Consider the following 21,910-nt stretch of genomic DNA (forward strand, 5'->3'; position numbering starts at 1 on the left):
GCCATATCTTATTTCCCTACAAACTAAGCTATTTCATACATTCCTCGGAAAAAGATCATCTGTCATCCGTTACTCAGAGATCACGGCGCTGGTAACAAGGGGCCAGCTCTGGAGCAGTGGAAAGAGGCACCTACGCCTCCTGCCCCTCCTGCCCCGGGAGCAGTCAGCAGCCAGCATCCGCTCCCCCCCGGGGCTGGCCCTGGGCAGCAGCAGCCCACAGGGCAGCAGGCTCTGCCTCCCGGGGGGTGGGGGTTCTGGCCTCAGATCTAAGGAGGAAGCATTAACCCCTCAGAAACGAGCCCTGTGCCTTCAGTAATCATGGGAACGTGCGGTAGAGCCGCCTGGTTTCCAGAAGCCCAGCCGGGGAGCCCTGGGCAGGCGGTCGCCCGAGCACTGCTGCCGCCTAGTGGACAGGTGGGAGGCCCACAGCCTGGATTTTAATCTGCCTTAAAACCTCTAAGAGAATCTCCCTGTAGGAAGTTTCGGCTGTGCCTGGGCAATCTCGCCCATCGGGATCCTCAGTCTCTCAACACCACCGGGGAGGAAGCCACCCACACCGGAGTGGGGGGGGGGGTGTCGAGCCCTCTGCCTCCACTTCTTGAGGCTTCTGACCCAGAAGCACATCTGACCTAAAGGAGCTTATGATCCGCAGGTTCAACCCACGCTTTCCAGAACAAGTCTCTGCTCACCGCCGGTCAGGCCACTGGCGCCCCAGGAGCTGGCAATTCCCTACACGTACCCGGTGCTTCCACGGGCATCAGAAAGGGGGAGGGTGATCTCTGGGGCCGTGCAACGCAATCCCCTGGTGACGCCACGAGGCCACCGCGTAAAGGCAGGAGCCCTGCACCAGAAGGGTTTGCCTAGAATTGGGGTCAAGTTCTCCTACTGCAGAATTCCATCTATGTGAACACCAAACTTGGCTTTATTAGGATCATTGACATTATTATAAACAACGAGCTGATTTCGAATCATGCAGCAAGCTTGGCACGGAAACGCAGCAAAACAGGAAAAGAGGGTAACAGCGGACTCTGGCCCACCTTCCCAGTCTGTGCTGGGTACAGACGGCACTGCTGGAAACACATCTCCAAAATCATAATCTATAAAAACGAGGGACAAAACTGAAGATTAGAAACCGGTAGTGGAGGGACAGGGAGGGTGGGGGTGGTGGGGCGGGAGGCATGGGGAGAAAACGAGAGAGGAAAAAGGTAAACTTTCTGCATTTTCTCTAATGGCTTCAGGGAGCTCACGTTGCTTCTCAGCTGGGTTGTTGGGAAGACCCTGGGGACAATCCTTGCCAGCCCCAGGACCTGGTTCTGGCTGAGAAGAGCGTGGGCTCCCATCCCCTGCCTTCCTTCCCTCTGAACCCAGCATCGGGGGTGAGGTGGGGTCAGGGGGACACCTCCACTGTGGACGGCCCGACTACCCCTTCAGGGCCCAGCCCCTGCCTTCTGGGAGGCGGCCCATGAGCCCAATCCGAGGAGACTGAGCCACTGCCCTCTGCTCGTACAAGGAGCAATGCAAGCCTTGCTAACAAGGCTGGAAGTAACCGGCCTCATGGGCCTTGGGCCCATTGCACAAGCTTTCATGAAGAAAGAAGGCCAAGGTCGCAAGGCCAAAGCACTTCCAGGGAGCCCTGAGGGCTGAACTCGTGCTTGGGGTCTCCTTCCCTGGAGGTGAGGCAGGTGCAGTAAATGAAGAGCTCTCGTTTCCCACGTGGGGGTGAAGGTGGAGAAACCGCCAGTTTTTCAAATGAACGCAGAAGTCTAAGGTTTGAAAGAAACCAGGCTGCTCCAATCAGTCATTGGATCAAGACGACAAGATGACCTACAGACTTGACAACTTTTTCCGACTTTGATGCAGTGGATGCCGTTGGTGCTAACACCCTAGCAGGTGGAGGGCCTCAGAAATCAGGTGGGCTCAGGAGACAGGGGCAAATCTCCGCTACATCCCGGACCCATCTGGCTCTCTCCTCCCTGCAGGGGCTGCTCAGCCTCTTTCTGCCTAGGACCAGAGTCTAACCGCCCCAGGCAGGCAGCGCTCACCCCTGCAACGGCAGGGAGCTTCCGGGCACACAGTCAATCCTTCCTCACTTAGAACACGGCCCACCCTGCGCCCTCTCCCCGGCCCCAGGCCTGTGGCCCTAGCCTGGATTCACACGGTCTCATCTTGGCCTTTCGTCCCCAGAACCAGTGTTCCACCGACCACGGAGATGCTGAGGAAACGAATGAAGGCCTGGGAAATGCTCGGCCCTGTTGAACTTCCAGTCTCCCCCAGAGACCCGTCACCCAGCCAAGTGTAAGTGGCTCCAGCACCAGTGCCACAGCAGAGCGTGGCTGCCTTCTGCCCGAGGCGCTTACCCTCACTGGATGGGGCGATGGCGCTGTCATCCCACTCCAGGTTGGTGGAGGTGACGGAGTTGAAGGAGTTGAGGGACAGGCTGTCCGAGCCCTGCACCGAGCTGGGGAGGCGGTCTTCGAAGTCCAGCAGGTACTGGGGTTTGTAGTAGTCGGGCATGTAGGGGGCCAAGTCTAAGTACGGAGCGTCCTGAGAGGAGAGCGCAGGGAGCAGGCTTGGCTGCGGAGGCCTCGGTGCCTGGGCAGGCCTGCCGCCGTCCTACCTCCCATGCTTGCTCTCCTCTGGGAAATCAGGGGGCTTACGGCGCTACATTCCGAAATAAGTCGCTAAAAGGAGTAATGCAAGGGATGCCTGGGTGGCCCAATGGTTGAGCATCTGCCTCTGGCTCAGGGCGTGACCCTGGGGTCCTGGGAACGAGTCCCACATGGGGTCCCTGTAGGGACCCTGCTTCCCCCTCTGCAAGTGTCTCTGCCTCTCTCTCTGTGTCTCTCAGGAATAAATAAATAAAATCATTAAAAAAAAAAACCCACAAAAACAACACTCATATCCTAAACAACAAGGAGGGTACATTAACGCTAAATTTTCCAGGCAGTGTATCTCTTCTCCAAGTCTGGAAGAGAGGCAGGAGGGAGTCACCTGAACTAGGATTCTGGCTTAGAGAAGCCGAGAGAGAATCAACCCCTTCCATTCAGTTCCACTGTTCTGACCCTGAACAAACGGGGCTGGGGCATTGCTCAGGCTCAGTCACACCCACAGGCTCCCTGAGAGGGACCAGGGAAGTAAAACAGCACGTCTGCCCCTAGAGGCAGCAAGAGCCCGGGAGTCTCACCAGATCCAGGTCGAATCGAATGAACTCCAGCCCAGACACCAAGGTCAGGAAGAGAGTCAGGTGATCGTGGCTGCAGACCAGGGCATTCCTGTGAGACACGAGGAGGGATGATGGTTACCAGCTTGGCCCCAACCTCGCGGGCGAGCCGGCTGTGTTGAAATTTGACATGTGACATCCCCACTGCCTGGAGGGCACCCAGCTTGGGGCAGCCTTCACCCACTCCGTTGGAGCACCTCCTCCTGGGGTTGGAGCCCCACAGCTCTGTCGGCATGGTCTTCAGATCCGGGGCCTGCATAGGGTTCATCTGGCTCTTAGCAGATGACATAAATGCTTTGTTCTGGCAGCAGCCGAGCAAAGGCTGAGCATTCTAGTAAGGTCTGAGGGCTGGGCGGGGGCGGAGCGTTTGGAACGCCGTACTCCTGGCAGAGCCATGAGAGGCAAGGTGCTGAGGGCTCTTCGGCCATCTCTGACGGGTTCTCGGCATGGCACACCGTGATGTGTGCAAGTGACAAGAGGCTTTGGGATGAGGTTCAACGGGAGCTCCGGGGCTGCGTGAGACAAACTGTTCCAGACACTCACTTGACGTAGTATTTATGCAGCAGACCCAGGTTCTCCTGAAACAGCCGCAGGTAGCTTTCCAGGGAGTTCTCGTTGAGCGCCAGGTACAGCCAGGCCCTGCCTGCAAATGAAGGGCAGGAGTGACCAGAGGGAAGGTCTGTCGGGGGCTGGCTCTTTCGGCCAAGCGAGGGCAGGAAGCGCAGCAAGGGTAGCCGAGGGGCTCAAGCACTCTGACAGCCTCCTCTCTTGTTGGGAGTGCCGTCACCCCTGAAATCTGTGTTCCCTAGTCAGACCCTCGCTGGTGGCAGGCCAGTGAACTCTGACCGGGAGCGCAGGGTACAAACTCCAGGTGGGTCGAGAAGCCTAAGGACTGTGCACCGATCCTGCGTGCACCGATCCTGCCAGCTAACACTGATCCTCGCTCAGGGAGAGGGGCCAGGCTCCCCGTTCTGGGATCGGGCTCTGGTTCTCCTTAGCACCTCACTCTCCTTCCACCCACCCCCTTAATTGTTACGTGCAGGGCACCAGCAGCTGCCCGCCCCTGGCCCTCAGCCTCGCCGGGGCTGACCCCCAGGCCCCCGGAGCCCCCGCTGCCCGCAGCATCGTGCTGGTGCTACTCACTGCGCCCCAGGTTGGTGGCCACGTGCTGCAGCACCTCGATCTGTTTGATGGCCTCTCTCCGGGTGAAATGCACCACAAGCACCCAGTAGCCAGAGGAGAGGTCTTGCAGGCTGAGGAAGTAGGACAGGAGCTGCCGTGACCCAAGGGAGGCCACCCTGGGAAGCTGCAGCCGGCCCGGCCCCCTTCATGTGGGTGCCGAGCTCCAGGCTGAAGCGAGGGGCTCCCGGCGGGGCCCACGGGCAACCACTGCGCCTTCCCACCTTCCCGCCTTCCCGCCGTGGCTCATCTGCTGCTACGGCTTGTCCGGCCGCTCCCGCCTGCTCAGAGACGCTGACCCGCTGACCCGGCAACCACAGACCGCCTGCGGCCACCCAGCGAGGCGATCTCCTTGGGCCCACGGGAGGCGGGAGGAGAGGCGGACCCTGCGCGGGACTTCCCTCCAGCTCACCCGTACAGCAGGGCGTGGTCCAAGTGCTCGCACAGACGTTGCAGGACCTTGTCGTGGTTCCGGATGGCGGGGGTCTCGTCTTCACAGGCGGCGAAGTAGCTCTGCAACTGAAAGGAGAAGAAATCCGCCCAAAATGAGACAGAGAGATGAAGAGGAGGGCTGAGGCAGACATAGCTAAGACAAGCAGTGGGTGGAGCGCGCGACGCTTGATCTCGGGGTTGGAGGTTCGAGCCCCACGCTGGGTGTAGACATTACTTAAAAATAAAATATTAGGGCAGCCCCAGTGGCTCAGCGCCGCCTTCAGTCCAGGTCGTGATCCTGGAGTCCTGGGATCGAGTCCCATGGCAGGCTCCCTGCACGGAGCCTGCTCTTCCCTCTGCCTCTCTCTCTCTCTCTCTCTCTGTGTCTCTCATGAATAAATAAATAATCTTTAAAAAAATAAAATATTAAAACAAAAATAAAAGAAAGAAAACCAGTTAAATGATATCCATGGTGACCAACAGAGAAGCGCACCTCGACCCGCTCGCACCAGCCACTGACCCCTACAGGCTCCAGAGGGCAGTATCCTCAGAGCCCAGTCCCCAAGAGGCACCCAGTTAGTGCCCTGCGCAATGACAGCTTGATGCTGGGAGGGATCCAGGATCCTCGGTCTGAATGTAGGTCCCTGGTGGTCCCAGGCTTCGAGCCAGGGCCGTGGCGCCACACCTCCCCGGGGCCCACATGTGGTATTGTCTGTATAAATGCCCCCTGCTCCCGGAGCTGCACCCCACACAGCCCTGCTCGGAGCTGCTCCTCTGCACAAACGAAGGGCCGGCAGACCAGGGCACCTGCTCCGGAGGCTGACGCGGGACCCGGGATTTGCCCGTGGAAACAGACGAGGCTGGACACGGGTCGAGGTGTGTGCCAGGCTCATGTCAGGGTCTACACCCAGAAGGATGCTTGTTTCCTGGCTGGCTGGATAAAAGGTCGAGGACAGGAGGTGAGATGAACGGCAGCACTGAGCAAAGGCCGACGAAGGTGAGGGCAGCTCTGTGGGGTTAGTTAGGGCTAAGAAAGCAGGGGTCCTTTTCAAGTAAAGCCGTAGGACACAGGTCTTTCCAAGTTCGTTTTAGCCAAATGCTGGTCTGCCGTTGCCCTTCTAGCGGCCAGACGTGGGACGGACACCCAAGAAGAACACGCATCTCAGGTTTAAGCTCTTGGCACGGGACAATCGTGTTCTCGAGGGCTGTCTGGGTGCGGTGGTAGAGACGGCAGCAGCAAGCTACAGCAACCAGGCCAACAAGCCCGCCTCCTGGCCAGAGGCCAACCGTTCAGCCCCACAACAAAAATAGCCTCTCTTCCCTGTGGCCCAGGGTAAGCCCAGCAGCCCTGCTGGCCGGGGACAGGCCCCAGTCCCGCGGGGTTGCCCTCCCTCCCGAGAGGCGGGTGAAGCAGGCCGGGGAGGAAGGTTCCCAGAACGGAAAGAAAGCAATGAGCTTATGCAAACCATCCCACCCTCCCAGCCACGGCCCCACACGGTCTTGCTCACTTGAGTGCTGAGAACCACCATTCTGGTGTCCACCCTTTCTTTCTTCTTCTTTTTGCCCCCAAACCCGAGCAGATCTGACATCAGGGAGGCTTAGAGCTGGTGGGATCTTTTGAGATCTGGTGGGCTCCGTTATTAAGAGAGCAAACCGGGCATTTACTCATTTTCTTGATTATAAAAGTAGCCACGCTTACTAGAACACTCAAGAGACGTGGAAAAGCTTTTTTTTAAATGTTGTTTTGTTTCAACAGAGAAGGTGGCTAAAACCGGTGGAGGTTAAGTTCTTTTCTAGGAGTGTCAGCTCAGTGAGGGAGCCAGAGCTGGAACTCAGACTCCTTTCTTGGGTCAAGAGGTCTTTAAAACAATTATTCCGAAAACAACATTTGCTCGCCATAAAAATTCAAGCAACCTGGAAGTGTGTATAAAGTACAAAGATGGGCAGCCCGGGTGGCTCAGCGGTTTAGCGCCGCCTTCAGTCCAGGGCCTGATCCTGGAGACCCGGGATCGAGTCCCATGTCGGGCTCCCTGCATGGAGCCTGCTTCTCCCTCTGCCTGTGTCTCTGCCTCTCTCTCTCTCTCTCTCTCTCTCTCAATCTGTGTCTCTCATGAATAAATAAATAAAACCTTTTTTAAAAAATAAATAAAGTACAAAGACCTCCTGGCCCCCCTCCCTGGCCAACGGCTTGTGTGTCCTCCCAACCCGTTTCCTGCACAGGCAGACTTAAAAACAATTTTTTAAAAAGTGAAACCAGGTCATGCTATACTCATTGTTCCCAAATGTGCTTTTTCTTAACAGTGTATGAAGCGTCTATTTCCGTATCATTACAGACAGAGCGACCACATTTTTTCAGAGCCGCGCTGCGTGCTAAAATAGGACGCCTTAGCTAATGGCTGCTGTCTCCCCTCCTCGATGCCCCACGATCGGCGAGCATCCGTGGATCCCCGTGTGAGTACTTTGCACGGTGAGAGAACCTGCAGGCCTTTTAAAACGCTGGATCGATTTGCACTCTCACCGTGCCAGCTAACCCTGGATATAATTAGTCGAATTCCTGACAGTCCAACTGGTGGAAAACAGTACCTAATTGTTTGGTTTTTTTTTTTTTTTTTTTTTTTTTTTTTAAGATTTTATTTTAAGTACTCTCTATGCCTAATGTGGGGCTGAGAACTTACAACCCCGGGATCAAGAGTCGCGTGCTCCTCTGATGGAGCCAGTCAGGCGCCCCAGGACCTGATCTAAATTGGATTTCTCTCATCACTAGTGCAGCTGAACATTCTTATCAGCCATTCCTACCATTTCTATTTCTTTTCCTGTGAACTCCCTCTTCAATCTGCTCCATCTTCCATCTGCTTGCCTTTTTCTCGATGGTCTGTTGTAGCTCTTTGTTGATGGAGGATTCAACCCTGTATGTTGCTTTGAATTGTTATTTTTACCCAGTGTCAACTGACCTTTAAATTTTGCTTATGGTGGGGTTTTTTTTTTATCCTATTGAGAAACTTCTACGTTTTATGGAGTCAAATCTGTCAACCTTTCCCTTCACAGTTTCCAATTTCCCCCAGTCTAATATTATAAAAGTACTTCTATTCTTCTATAGCTTTCGGACTTTTTTGGTTTCTTTTTTTACATTTAGATCCCTACTTTATATGTGGCATGAGGTAAGGATTGAGCCTTATTACTTTATGGATAGGTAATCCATTTCCACATTTATTAAGGGTCCCATACTGACTTGTGATTTCACATGCCACCTGTCTAGATTATTTTAACCAGCCCATTGCCTGTTCCTGTGCCAGTCTCTGATTTTTTTTATTATTTTCACTTTTATTCCTCATTTTGATACGAGCAGAACAAGTCCACCCCATCTCACAACTATTCTTTTTCAAAATTGTTTTGACTATTCTAGCACAATCTTTTAGAATCAAATTTCAATACAGTCCCTTTTTGGATTTGGAAAAGAATCATACTGAGTCCAGAGATTATTTGGGAGGAAAAATGGTATCATTGCCAGGCTAGGTCTTCTCACACAGGAACATTTATGCAGGTCTTCTTTTCTATTGTTTGGCAAATTTCACAGCTTTCTTAGGTAGGTCTCACACATTGCCTGCAAGGTGGATTGCATACACACACATATATTATGATTTAGGGAACAGTCTGCCAACCAGGAAACCATTTCTGCAGAAACTACAACAGAAAGAGTATGTAACATGGTGGTGAAGAGTGGGGGCTGTGGGCAGGAAGCAAGGGTCCAAACCTTGGCTCTGCTACTATGGAGTGGAGTACCTTTGCCAAACTGCTCAACTGTCTCAACTTTCATTTTTTTCTCATTTGTAAAATGGGAGAGACTTGAGCTGTCCAGTATAGCAGCCACTAGCTTCATAGAACTAATTACATTTATTTTATTTTTTAAAAAGATTTAATTTATTTATTCATGAGAGACACAGAGAGAGGCAGAGACATGGGCAGAGGGAGAAGCCTGATGCAGGACTTGATCCCAGGACCCCAAGATCACGACCTGGGCCGAAGGCAGATGCTCAACCACTGAGCCACCCAGGTGCCCCGACTAGTTACATTTAAATTAATTAAAATTAGACACAATTAACAATTCAGTTCTTTGGTGGCACTACCCACATTTTAAATGTTCAATAGCCCCAGGTGGTGAGTGGCTACTGAACTGGACAGTGCAGATATAGACTATTTCTGTCCTTGGGGAAGTTCTATCAGATGGTGCTAGTTTGGGGGATGGAAGGATATAAAGCATGCAAAAGGCTTACCATATAAGCAGCAAGCACTCAATAAATATTAGCCAACCTTCTTAAGAATATTAAACCCAGGGATCCCTGGGTGGCGCAGCAGTTTGGCGCCTGCCTTTGGCCCAGGGCGCTATCCTGGAGACCCGGGATCGAATCCCACATCAGGCTCCCGGTGCATGGAGCCTGCTTCTCCCTCTGCCTATGTCTCTGCCTCTCTCTCTCTCTCCCTGTGTGACTATCATAAATAAATAAAAATTAAAAAAAAAAGAATATTAAACCCATATCCTTTTTTTTTTAAAGATTTATTTTAAATAGAGAGTGAGCATGAGTGGAGGGAGGGGCAGAAGGAGAAAGAATCTCAAGCAGATTCCCCATGAAGTCTGACATGGGGCTCTACCTCACGACCCTGAGATCATGACTGAGCTGAAACCAAGAATCTGACGCTCAACTGACTGAGCCACCCAGACTCCCCAAACCCGTGTTCTTAGTCAAACCAAAATACAGCACTTGGTTAACCCTAACAGTAGGTGCAAATAAGACACAACGTAGGGCTCTGCTCTCAAGAACTACCATACTGATCACTGGTTTGCTAACAGGGAGTTTCCAAAGCCTACTCTTTAACCGCTCTTTTTACAGCAACTTAAGATTTTCCATGATCTCAAGGGACAAGGTGTTCTGGTATCAAGGCTGCAGCCCAGAATGGTTCTTGAGAGGAAGAGGAAGAAGAAAGGGAATGCCTATGAACCAATGACAGGAGAACCTTAGGAGTCGTGTCCACAGCTTGAGCTCATACTTGGAGAGCTGGGTCAGCAACTCTCCAATGTAAACAGCCTCTCCTTTCACCGAGGAGAGGCCACAGCCAGTAGCCACTCACCATGCCAGTGAGGTCAGCAGGCTCTGAAAGGCCTGGGTAGTGGGGGGGAAGCACACATCACATAGACAAGGGCTCTGGGGCAACAGAATTTAGGGAATGAGGATAATGAACATCACTCAGCCTGGAAGCACAGTTACCAACCTGTATTCCCAGTGACTCTTCAGTTACATCCGACACCTGCTGCTGGAGCTAGCGCCAGCTAGGTTTAGCACCATCCTTTATTGAGTACTTATTACAGGTACCAGGAAGTCGCAGGGTGGATAAGAGTAGGCATTCTGGAGTCAGACAACTTGGATTTGAATGTGGGCTCTGCTGCTCACTCACTGTGTGCCATTGGACGAGGGACTTCACCATTTCACTTCTCTAACCTCAGCGTCTGCATCTCTGAAATGGGTTTAGTAATGGTATCCTCCCTACGGGCTGCTATAAGGTTCAGATAATATTTACACTGTCTTTATCTAAGTGACAAGGACACATTTTACAAACACTGTTTAATTTAATCACCACAGCAACTACATAAAGTAGGTCACAGAGCTAGTAAGTGGCAGAGCCAAACTCTTAATCCAGGTCTTTCCATCTGGGCTCAAGATCTTTGAATGAATAATGTATATGAAATGTTATGCTCTATCTAACGTGCTGTAGGAGAACCCAAGAAAGGGAAGTGCAGTCCCTCTTTTTCAAGCCACAGAACTAAACTTTTTCCATCATGGGGTAGAAATGAGCTCAGTGTCTCCTGCAGCACCTCTTCTTGGAAGATGGACAAGGAAAAATGCCAGTGCAGCTTTTTTTTTTAAAGAAGAAAGCTTGCCTCTTACTCTCACCATCCTTTTGCCCCACACTGGCATCTTCCCAGTAGTGAGGAAGTATACTGTTTGGGTAACACAAGCCGCAGTTGCTCCAGATTTTCCCACTCTGGGAAGAAATTCATCCTGCTGATCAGATTGCCAAGTAGTTTTGGGTATTTCTTTCTATGTGGATTTGGGGAAAAGGTGGACAATTTCAGAGCAGGGGCCAGCAAACCATGGCCGGGGGGGGTCAGCCTCCTATTTTTGTAAATAGAGTTTTATTGGAATGCAGCTATGTCCAAGTGTTTTTGTATTATCTACAGCTATCTTTTTTGTTTTTGTGTGTTTTTTGTTTGTTTGTTTGTTTGTTTGTTTTAAGTAGTCTCTACATCCAACGTAGGGCTTGAACTCATGTATCTGAGAGATCAAGAGTCACACACTCTTCCAACTGAGCCAGCCTGGCCTCCCCTTCAGTTCCTTTTATACTATGATAGCAGCAGTGGGTAAATGAAAGAGAAACTGTATGGCCCACGGAACCTAAAATATTATCTGGCCCTCTACAAAAAAAAGTTTGCTGACTTTTGGTCTAGAGCTTTGAAGCTTTGAGTAGAGGCAGCAAGGAGTGCATACCTAACCTGTGACAGGTTGGGTTGAGAGGTGTCTCTTGCCCAAACCTCAGTTCAGCAGTGGTCGGAGGGGAGGTTCAATATTTGTTATTTCAAGAAATATTTACTGAACAATTACTGTGTGTATATCAGGTACTAATCTTATACAGAAGTTCTTGCTCTTGTAAAACTTATATTCTGGTGGCAAATGGAGATAACTATGCATATACATTATACCATGTTCAAGAGTAAAAATGTTACATAAAAAAAGAAAATGTAGGATACAGGGAATCTGTTATCAATCTGAGAAGATCTTGCTGAGGAAATGACTGTTGAGGTATCTAGGGAAGAGTATTCTTGTTAGAGGGACAGTAGGTGCAAAGGTCCTGAGGCAGGGGCAACAGTAAGGAGATGAGTATGGCTGGAACTCAGGAAGTGATGATGTGAGTGATATGAGGTCAGAAGGCAGCCAAGGGCCACATCACACATGTCATATAGGCTATAATAAGGGCTTCGTAGTTCATTACCAGTTTGACAGCAAGTTATTGGGAAGTTGAGAATAGGGAATTATCATACTCCCAAAACATACATTACGAGGCTGCTACAGCTTCTGTGCTGTGTATACACAGACTGTGGGAAGCCATGGTAGAGGCAGGGAGACTGGTTGGGAGGCTATATCACTGGTGTGGATGGATAGTGGAAGCTTAGAGCTGGCTGTAGTGGTGGAAGTGGGAAAGGTTAGGTTCAAGATCTATTTGTGATGGTGGTGCCCCCGGGGATTTATTTATGGATTAGATGTGGGGTATGAGAGCAAGGAAGGTGCCAGGATGATTCTAAGGTTTTTGGTCTGAGCAACCGAATGGGGGTGCCAGGTGAAATTCTGTCCTGCACACGGTAAATTCAAAATACCTACCAGATATCTAAGTGGAGATGTCAAGCAGACAGTTGTATAAATGGGTCTGGAGCTCAGGGAGAAGTATTTAAAGCTGAGGAATTGGATGAGGTCACCCTGTGAGCGCAGAAAGCACTGAGTACTGAGCCAGGGCACTCCAATGTGAGGCCAGGGGTCCTCACTCAATCTGCACAACAGAACCACCTGGGAACGGAAGGAAAATAATAATGCCCAGGCACCTTCCCAGATCGATTAAAGCAGAAACTCTGGAAGTGGAGCCCAGGGACCAGCATTCTTGAAAGCACTCACCAGGTAAATCTGATGCCTAGCCTGGGCTGAGGATCACTGCTTTGGACTGAGAAGACACAGCCAAAGAGGCAGGTAGAAAATCTGGACAGGGCAGCCCCCGTGGCGCAGTGGTTTAGCGCCGCCTGCAGCCCGGGGTGTGATCCTGGAGACCCAGGATCGAGTCCCACATCAGGCTTCCTGCATGGAGCCTGCTTCTCCCTCTGCCTGTGTCTCTGCCTCTCTCTTCGCTCTCTCTGAATGAATAAATAAATAAATCTTTAAAAAAAAAAAAATCTGGACAGTATGTGCTCCAGAAGCCAAGTGAAGAAAGTTTCCAAAGGGAGGGAATAACTCCCCCCTCCTTTTTAATTTAAAGATATTTTTTTTTAGTCTTAAGTTTTTTGTTTGTTTGTTTTTAGTCTTAAGTAATCTCCGCACCCAGCATGAGTCTCGAACTCACAACCCCAAGATCAAGAGTTGCATGCTACTCCAACTGATCCAGCCAGGCATTCCAGGAATGATCCTTTCTTTTTTTTTTTTTTTTTTAATGGTGGTTTTAATATTTTTTTTTTAATTTTTATTTATTTATGATAGTTACAGAGAGAGAGAGGCAGAGACACAGGCAGAGGGAGAAGCAGGCTCCATGCACCGGGAGCCCGATGTGGGATTCGATCCCGAGTCTCCGGGATAGAGCCCTAGGCCAAAGGCAGGCGCCAAACCGCTGCGCCACCCAAGGATCCCGGAATGATCCTTTCATCAGGATTATATTCCTACAGAAATGTAAGTGCTGGGAACCCCAATAAAGGCAATGTGAGTGGGGCACCTGGGTGGCTCAGTAGGTTGAGCATCTGACTCTCGGTTTTGGCTGGGGTCATGACATCGAGCCCTGCATTCAGGGCAGATTCTGCTCGGGATTCTTTCCCCTTCCCTCTTCCTCCTCATGGGCTCCTTCCACTGCTTGCATGTGCATGCTCTCTCACTGTCTCTCTAAAGTAAAAAAATTTTTTAAAAATTTTAAGGTGTGATAGTTGGTATTAGGTTACATGAGAAAAGAATCCTCATCTTTGAGCAATGTTTATGGGAAAATGTACGGATGTCTGGGATCTGCTTCAAAAATAACAAAGGGGGATGCCGAGCAAATGCCTCAGCAGTTGAGCATCTGCTTTTGGCCCAGGAGTGATCCTAGAGACCCAGGATTGAGTCCTGTATCCGGCTCCCTGCATGGAGCCTGCTTCTCCCTCTGCCTGTGTCTCTGCCTCTCTGCCTCTCTCTCTCTCTCTCATGATTAAATAAATAAAATCTTTAAAAAAAAAAAAAAAAAAATAACAAAGGGGTACAGTTGACACAAAACAGTCCCCGATCTAAGAACTTTACAAGGGACTTCAGCACACCTGTCTACTTTTGGTTGGAAGAAAGAGAGAGGGGAAGAGGATGAGAAATGAGAGAGGGACAGAGGAGAGGAATCAGCAATACAGAAAACTCCTTTGACCAGTTTTGTCAAGAGTGGCAAGAAAATGGGAGTGGAGTAAAGGAGTCAAGTCCTTAAACAGGAAATACAGGGTGGCACCCATTGCCCCAGGCGGCGTGGACACAGGTGGGCTGGTGTGCTCTAACAGGGCAGGATGAAGTGTTCCCATCAGAAGGAAATTTTAAAACAAGCAAGGTCCTTAACGATAGAGAACAAACTGAGGTTTGACAGAGGCAGGTGGGTGGAGGAGGGGCGAGATGGTTGAAGGGCACTGGGGAGGGCACTTGTGATGAGCACTGGGTGTTGTATGTAAGTGGTGAGTCACTGAATTCTATTCCTGAAACCAATATTGCAGTGTATGCTAACTAAAATTTAAATTAAAAAAAAATAAAAATAAGCAAGGTCAGCTGACAATAAAGAGAGGGATTAAGATTTAAAGCCATTTTTTAAAAAGCCACGGTCTCCCTCAAGTCCTCTAAGTCAGGCATGTTCCCAGACCACACCCCGATCGATGGGCTAAGCTGCTCCTGACTCTTGGGGTGCACTCGGGCCCCAGCGCCAGGGAGTGCTGGCCCAGCCCACCCACCCTCTCAAAGCCAGGAGGACGGCAGGCAGGCAGGCAGGCCGAGCACCCTGGGAAGACTGGCCATCACGAGGCCGCGTCAGACCCCGTGACTGCTGGGAAATGTGGGTGGCACACTCCAGCAAGCCAAGAAAAGCCTGACTCAGGACATTTTAATTAAGGTTGGGCCCACTCTCGGCTCCAAGGAGCCGCTGGCCCTCTTTGTCTTCTCTTCCCCTTACTGACACATAACCAAGGAACAGTTTCTAGTTCTGTGGTTGGTACCAAGAAATCCTTCCAGAATTGGTCCCTAACAGGTTAACTTAAAGGTGGCTATGAAAGATTATAAAGGGCCAAAGGGAAATAAGACAGTCACAGAGGCCCTTCCTTCTCTCTTCCTGGAGTGTCAACACCAAGGGCGCGGTGATGCTGCCCGGCAAACAGCAGGGACATCTGGGATCTGTCACCTGCTCACAGGCTGTACTGGGGGGGGGGGGGCACAAGACACGTCCCTGTATTTACGGAGCAGGATAAATCATCCCTGCGCCAACTATAGCGAGAGGGTCCACAAGGCAGGACGGGCACAGAGAACTGCCTGTCGCCGCCTGGCCCGCGGGGCTCCCTGCTGGACCCGCTCCCTCCCTGCTGAGCACGGGAGCCGCGGACCCATCAGGCGGAGGAACTGGCTCTCCTCTGCTCCCAGGCAGCGGCAGCCGCCCCACTGGCTCCATGGAGACCAGGTATATTTAGACCACAGAATGTTTAGAACAGCCTCGCACTCCAGGCCCAGGAGGTAGAAATCCAAAAGCAGGAAAACCCCCCCGGGACAAAGGGTGGACGCCACCTGACCTCCGATCACCTCTTTTAAAAATTAAAGCCATGACGGCCCTGGAGATAGGAGCTCAACTCAAACTCAGAGACGTCCTGAGCTGCAGGACCCTGCAGGGCCACCGAGTCCCCAGCTGCCTCTCACCTGATGCTGCTGCAGGTGTGCTCTGGGGGAGGGATGAGCCTTGTGGAAAACGAGGAGGGGCACTGCCTGCCCTGCCTTTGGAATTCTATTCACAGTGGGACTATGTGGGGTTGCATTGGCCCTGCGGTCCTCACGTCACGACATTCACTCTTGTCCCCAAGGGAGGGACTCAGAGGAGAGGCAGAGGTCCAGCCATGTGCTACCATTTATCACCTGCACTGGGGGCTGGGATGTCCCTAAACCTTGATGCCTGAACTCTCCTGGGGGGGGGGGGGGACCCCATCATGGCTCATCCATAGCAGAGGTCACTGGAGAAGAGTTGGTGTGCTCAGAACTACCCATGTCCCCTCAGGGATCCCACCGAAAGAGTGGCCCCCACTCTGATCTCGCACCAGGATTTTGCACTGGCTTCAGGCACAGATTTGAGAGGCCGGTGCTCAGCACTCATCCCCTCCAAAATAAACAAGTAAACAAACAAGGCAGGCAAGTGGAGCCTTTTAAGTCTTAGCAAAACTTCTTAAGAATAATGATGCCTCCCTTTCACCAAGAAGGAAGCCCCTGCCCCTCCCAAAGCCGAAGCCAAAGCAAAGGCTTTGAAAGCTAAGAAAGCGGTGCTGAAAGGCGTGCACAGTCACAAAAAAAAGATCTGCATGTCACCTACACTCCGAAGACCCAAGACCCTGCGTCTCCGAAGGCAGCCCAAATATCCTCGAAAGGGCGCCCCCAGGAGAAACAAGCTTGATCACTATGCCATCAAGTTCCCCCTAACTACGGAGTTTCTTCATGAAGAAGAAAATAGAAGACAACAACACATTTGTGTTCGTTGCGGATGTCAAGGCCAATAAGCACCAGATCAAACAGGCTGTGAAGAAGCTCTATGACACTGATGTGGCCAAGGTCAACACCTTGATCAGGCCTGATGGAGAGGAGAAAGCATATGTTCGACTGGCCCCTGGCTATGATGCTTTGGATGTTGCCAACAAAATTGGGATCATCTAAACTGAGTCCAGCCAGCTATAAATCTAATTTTTTTTCACCATTAAAAAAAAATAAAAAGAATAATGATGCCTGGTCTGAGGAACAGAAGACCCGGGCCAGCAGCAACTCTGTAGAGAAGCTCCACTGGAATCTAAGAGAAGACTGGGACTGGCCAGGTTGAAGAATTTCAGAATCTAAGAGCAGAAGGAGCCTTAGAAATCACCTGCTTACAAAGTGGAGTTTCCTGGGGCCTCTTCCATTGTTGGGGGGTGGGGGGGGTGTCAGGATGAGGCCGTCAGTGAAGCAAGTTTGAATAAAGAAAAAGAAAACAAAAAAAAAAGTCTGACTACTGACTGCGCCGAAGATCCCTTAGCTGGAATCCTGGCTTTCCGGCAGGGAGACTGGGGCCCCAGGGAGGTGAAGGCCCTTCCTGGCCCTCCTGGCTTCGTCCGGTGGTCCTTGCGCCTTTCTGCACAGTCCTGGCCGGTGTGCTCAGACGCCGCGGAGTGGCTGCTCCTGGACACCTTCTGTTTCCATCCACCCCGATGATTAAAGCACAGTCAGGGGTACCTGCTGTAACCATCTGGGAAGCGCGCATCCCCATCTCTCACTGAGGGCCTTGGGCCCTTCCCAAGGCTCGCAGAATGGGAGCTGGGCTTTGGGACAAAGTCAGGAGTGTCCTAGTTGCCTCCTTCGTCTACAACATTAGCCTCAACAGAGGCTCTGGCCCGCTGGGTGTCTGCTGCTCCCCCAACCCTAGGCAACTGCAGTTTCTGACTTACTCTTCTAGTTTTATTATTATTCTTTTTTAAGTAGGTTCTACACACAGTGTGGAGCCCACCACAGGGCTTGACCTCACAATCCTGAGATCAAGACCTGAGCTGAGGTCAAGAGTCTCGGATGCTCAGGCAGCCCTGGTGGCTCAGCGGTTTAGTGCCCTCTTCAGCCCAGGATGTGATCCTGGAGACCCAGGATCGAGTCCCACGTCAGGCTCCATGCATGGAGCCTGCTTCTCCTCTGTGTCTCTGCCTCTCTCTCTCTTTCCCTGTGTCTCTCATGAATAAATAAATGAATTATAAAAAAGATATTAAAAAAAAAAGAGTCTTGGATGCTCAACCAACTGAGCCACCCAGGCGCCCCATGACTTATTCACCTAATTTTAAAATCCCTGAGATCCCACCTCACCTTAGCCTGAAAAATACTTCATTCCCGATGACAATCAATGACTGAAGATTACAGGACCAGAGATCATCGCTTCATAAGAATCAGAGATCTTGTAGCTCAGAAATGATCAGCCTGGTTTCTTGGTGGGCATGAAAAACGCTGTCCAGGGGCACCTGGGTGGCTCAGTTGGTTGAGCACCTGCCTTCGGCTCAGGTCATGATCCCAGGGTCCTGGGACTGAGTCCCACATCGGACTCTCTGCTCAGCGGGAAGTCTGCTTCTCCCTCTCCCTCTTCCCTGGCTTGTGCTCTGATAAATAAAATCTTAGGGATCCCTGGGTGGCGCAGCGGTTTGGCGCCTGCCTTTGGCCCAGGGCGCGATCCTGGAGACCCGGGATCGAATCCCACATCGGGCTCCCAGTGCATGGAGCCTGCTTCTCCCTCTGCCTGTGTCTCTGCGCCTCTCTCTCTCTCTCTGTGACTATCATAAATAAATAAAAATTAAAAAAAAATAAAATCTTAAAAGAGAGAGAGAGAGAGAGAGAGAGAGAGAGAAAAGAAAGAAAAATACTGTCCATCTTTCAATGCCCCTGCCCGGGAAAGGCTTGTGCCCAGGCTGGGTGGCAGCCCGGGTCTGGCTGGCCCAGTACGGAGAGTCACCATGAAGGGTGTGCTGTTTGTTTCCCATGAGCCTGCATTGCTTCTTAAGCAAGATGAGTGAAATCAATGCTTCTTAACCATTTATTTGCTACTAAATACACCCAATTATATGGCTTTCTTTCCCACTGCCCAAATCGCTACTCATTAGCCCCTTTACTGGAGAGCTGGCAAGCTCTGCTTTTTTGGCAGCTCTGTGGAAAGACATGCAGGAGGAAAAAGCTAAAAAAAGCAGGTACTTGAATTATCCACGGATTTCATTTTTTTTGTGCTTTCTTTGGAGTGTTAGAACAGTGACAGCAGAAGGGGACAGGCCTCGTTGGGCGCAGATCTTTTGGGAAATTTGATGGCATATGGTTTTCAGAAGCAGTTACATGCTTCTTTCCTGGAGGAGGAGTGTCCTGGCCCCAAGGTACTGCGATTGTCCTGCCTCCGGACACGGCACAGTGCTTGACCTCTCCTGGTGGGACTGAGGACTCCTTTCACAGTGAGGACACAAACCACAAGAGTCTCCGCTAGGAGGTCACTGGGCAGGAGGACGGCCCTAGAAGCCAAACAATGGCCTGAAAGAACATGTAGCACACACCACTCTATGCCACGATTTTACCCCTGGGACGGAGAAAGGCCCTGCTTTCGGAGTGCCCCGTGTTCAGTGGTGTGTGTGGCCCTGGCAGGAAGAAGGAGGGTCTTTCAAAGCCTGGGAGCCTCACTGGTTCTGCATTCTGCTTTCACTTCCCCTCCCCTCGGCTGTACCTGCAACATGACCTTGTGAAGGCACCCCTCACCCGACGACCATTTTGTAGCTACAGAAAATGTCATCGAGTCACTGTCTACATCAAAATGTTAGGTTTTGGGGGACACTGGGGGGTCCCCTGCTTCCACCCCCTGGTCACGCAATACAGTCAGAGGCTAGAAATGTAAATGCACGGTCAAGAGGCACGACGGCAACTCTGTGGATCAAGAACTCAGGCTGGCTGCTAAAGGACATGGGGGACAGCTGAGTGTACACCCAATCCACTGTGGTCTGGTGACCGTCTTCTCTTCCAGAGTGCCAGCCCCAGGGTTAGGGGCTTGGTGGGTTCTGCTCACTGCCGGTTCCTGGTGACTGGAAGAAAAGCTCATCACTGTCCAGCTCATCACCGTTCCTCAGCAGATATTTGTTCCATGAACACGTGGTTTTAAGGAGGCCTGGCCCACAAGACTGACTTGAGAGGATGGGTTATCTATTGTGATTTCAAGACAAACATCACGGGGATGGAAAAGGCCCGGAGAATTGGAAAGAGCAACAGCCAGAATCATGGTGCAAGTCCAGGTCTGCCCCTTATGAGCATCAGAATCCCGGGCAAGTTCCTTCTCCAGACCTCATTCCACTCAGGTATTAGACCGGGTCCCGGCCTGCCCTGCAAATTTGTTATGAGCCTGACGCAGGAAATGTGTGTGACCAGCAGGTGCTAAAGAAACTCGATGGAGGGACTCCTCTGGTGTTACTACCCTGCTACCTCTTGTGTACTCGGCCACCTCATGCCTCGGTAGCCTGTAACACCCAAAAAAGAGAACCTAGGGAGAAAGTGTGAACAGAGGTTGGCTACTTACTAAAATAAAGTTTGGAGATTTTTGTGGACTTAAAGTTTACACCAGTAGCCTTTCTTGTTTTCATATATGACTGAGTTTCTTAGAATCTGTTGATCTCAACTCTTAAGCACAGTTATCCAGGGAGGAGAGGTGATTCTAGGAAAACTAACACTTCCTTCCCTTTTTTAAGGTTTTCTTTATTTAAGTAATCTATACACCGTACATGGGGCTCAAACTCATGACCTCAAGATCAAGAGTTGCATGCCCCGGTGACTGAGCCAGCCAGGTATCCCTACCCCTAATATTTCCTTTTTTTTAAGAGAGAGAGAGAGAGATAGCGTGCACATGTGTGCACATGAGTATGGGGGAAGCGCAGAGGGCGAGGGAGAGTCTCAAGTAGATTCCACACCCAGTGCCCAATGCGGGGCTCAATCCCACGACCCTGAGATCATGCCCTGAGCCAAAATCAACAGTCAGATGCTTAACCAACTGATCCAGCCAGGTGGCCCTTTCCTTATATATTTCTATAACACTTAAAAGCATTCAAGAAAAGGGGGAAACGATAAATTACAAATACATAAAACAGGAGAATGGTTGCATGGCAGGGACAGCTGATTTGCTAGCAAGATGCAGGAGGCCCTCTTGGGACCCCGGATGGTCACAATAACCAACAGACCAAACCCGAACTTTCAGCTCCAGCCAAAGGGACTCTCCCAGAGACTGGCCTTACTCTCCTGCCTCAAAGAAAAGTTCTAGGATGTTCCCACCTTAAGCAAGCAGCAATAAGGACATGGCTGGAAAGGAAAGTTCACCTGAACCAACCAGCCCTGCTGCCTCATTCAGCCTCCCTCGGAGTGGACACCTGCTTCACGGTCTCTCAGCAAGGCCACCTGGGAGAAGAGCCCCACTGTGTTCCCTGGACCTAAGGACACCACCAGCTTCAGTGGCATCATACCCTTGCCAGGGTGGTGAATCCTGATGCCACATCCCTGAGGTGAGCACCAAAGACTCAAGTTGAGCAATCGACCACCTGAGAGCCCCACAGTACCTACAAACGCCAAGCTTCTTCCTGCAACACTCATGCTCCAAATACCGCTCCTTTCTTTCCACATTCAAACCTGGCTTGACCACTCCACGTTAGCTTTCAGCCCAGTTTTGGCAGCTAGCAGCCCACAATGGGCTCTGGCTCGATGAGCTCTGAGGGGGACCCGCGGGATGGCCGCTGCTCCGTTGGAACTCCAGACCAACTAGAGAGACAGCTATGGCCCACCCGGTGGCACGGGGGCCTGCGGCCACCAGAGTGCCACCTGCTCCATCCAACCCCAGGTGCGGGTGAGTTTCTACCGGCGTCCAGTCGTCAAATGGGGCTTTTGGTCTGGACAAGCTTCATGCTAGAAGCAAGCCACGGAGAAAGAGAGGGCCCAGGGTGCTCTGTGATGGGACAGAGGGACCCACAGTGTCACAAGGCTTCAAACAGAAACCTAATGTTAGAGAAGCATTGTGTAAAAGGAAAGCCATGTCCTAAGGCTGAATGGGCAGGGCTCAGAAAAGGCAGTTCCCGCTTCTCCCTTAGTATCTGATGCTGGGCCTGGTGGGATCACTCATAGGGTCCGGTGGTTCCCAGCTGGGGGCCTTCAGGTCCCCAGTGTCCCTCGCTGGGAAGCCTCTGTTCTGTGAGAGAGGGAAGGAGCAGGGGGAGAGGAAGCAAGGAGAAACAACCCTGACCGTCAGCACCTCGGTTTATAGAATGTGTGAGTAGGTATTATTTTATTTAGAGCTCTGCCCCAGTGACTCAGGTCATTGGGGATTTTCAGAACTCTTAAGACTTTTAGACTCTTAAGAGTTTTTCCATGAAGCCAGAGAGCACAACACTATTGATTGAAACCCAATGGTCATTATATTTCCCACATATATATAAATACAAGGACCTCTCTAGAAATCAGCTGCCCTAGCTAATTTTTAATGAGCTGGCTGACCTAACCTTTCTGGGGGGGGATGGGGACACAGGGCCAG

At 51.2% G+C, this 21,910-nt stretch overlaps 1 protein-coding gene across 1 annotated transcript in view; it reads right to left on the reverse strand.

The window, feature by feature from the left end:
• Positions 1 to 21,910, reverse strand: part of PLEKHM2 (pleckstrin homology and RUN domain containing M2) — a 38,269-nt gene that overhangs the window by 10,404 nt on the left and 5,955 nt on the right. The window contains exons 2-7 of the mRNA XM_049106930.1: positions 4,812 to 4,918; positions 4,364 to 4,473; positions 3,764 to 3,863; positions 3,185 to 3,272; positions 2,358 to 2,544; positions 1,038 to 1,097 (exon numbers count right to left, since the gene is read on the reverse strand). Coding sequence (XP_048962887.1) covers positions 1,038 to 1,097; positions 2,358 to 2,544; positions 3,185 to 3,272; positions 3,764 to 3,863; positions 4,364 to 4,473; positions 4,812 to 4,918 — 652 coding nt within the window. The remainder of the gene's footprint in view (positions 1 to 1,037; positions 1,098 to 2,357; positions 2,545 to 3,184; positions 3,273 to 3,763; positions 3,864 to 4,363; positions 4,474 to 4,811; positions 4,919 to 21,910) is intronic.

Source organism: Canis lupus, chromosome 2 (genome assembly GCF_003254725.2).
Source record: "Canis lupus dingo isolate Sandy chromosome 2, ASM325472v2, whole genome shotgun sequence".
Taxonomy (NCBI): domain Eukaryota; kingdom Metazoa; phylum Chordata; class Mammalia; order Carnivora; family Canidae; genus Canis; species Canis lupus.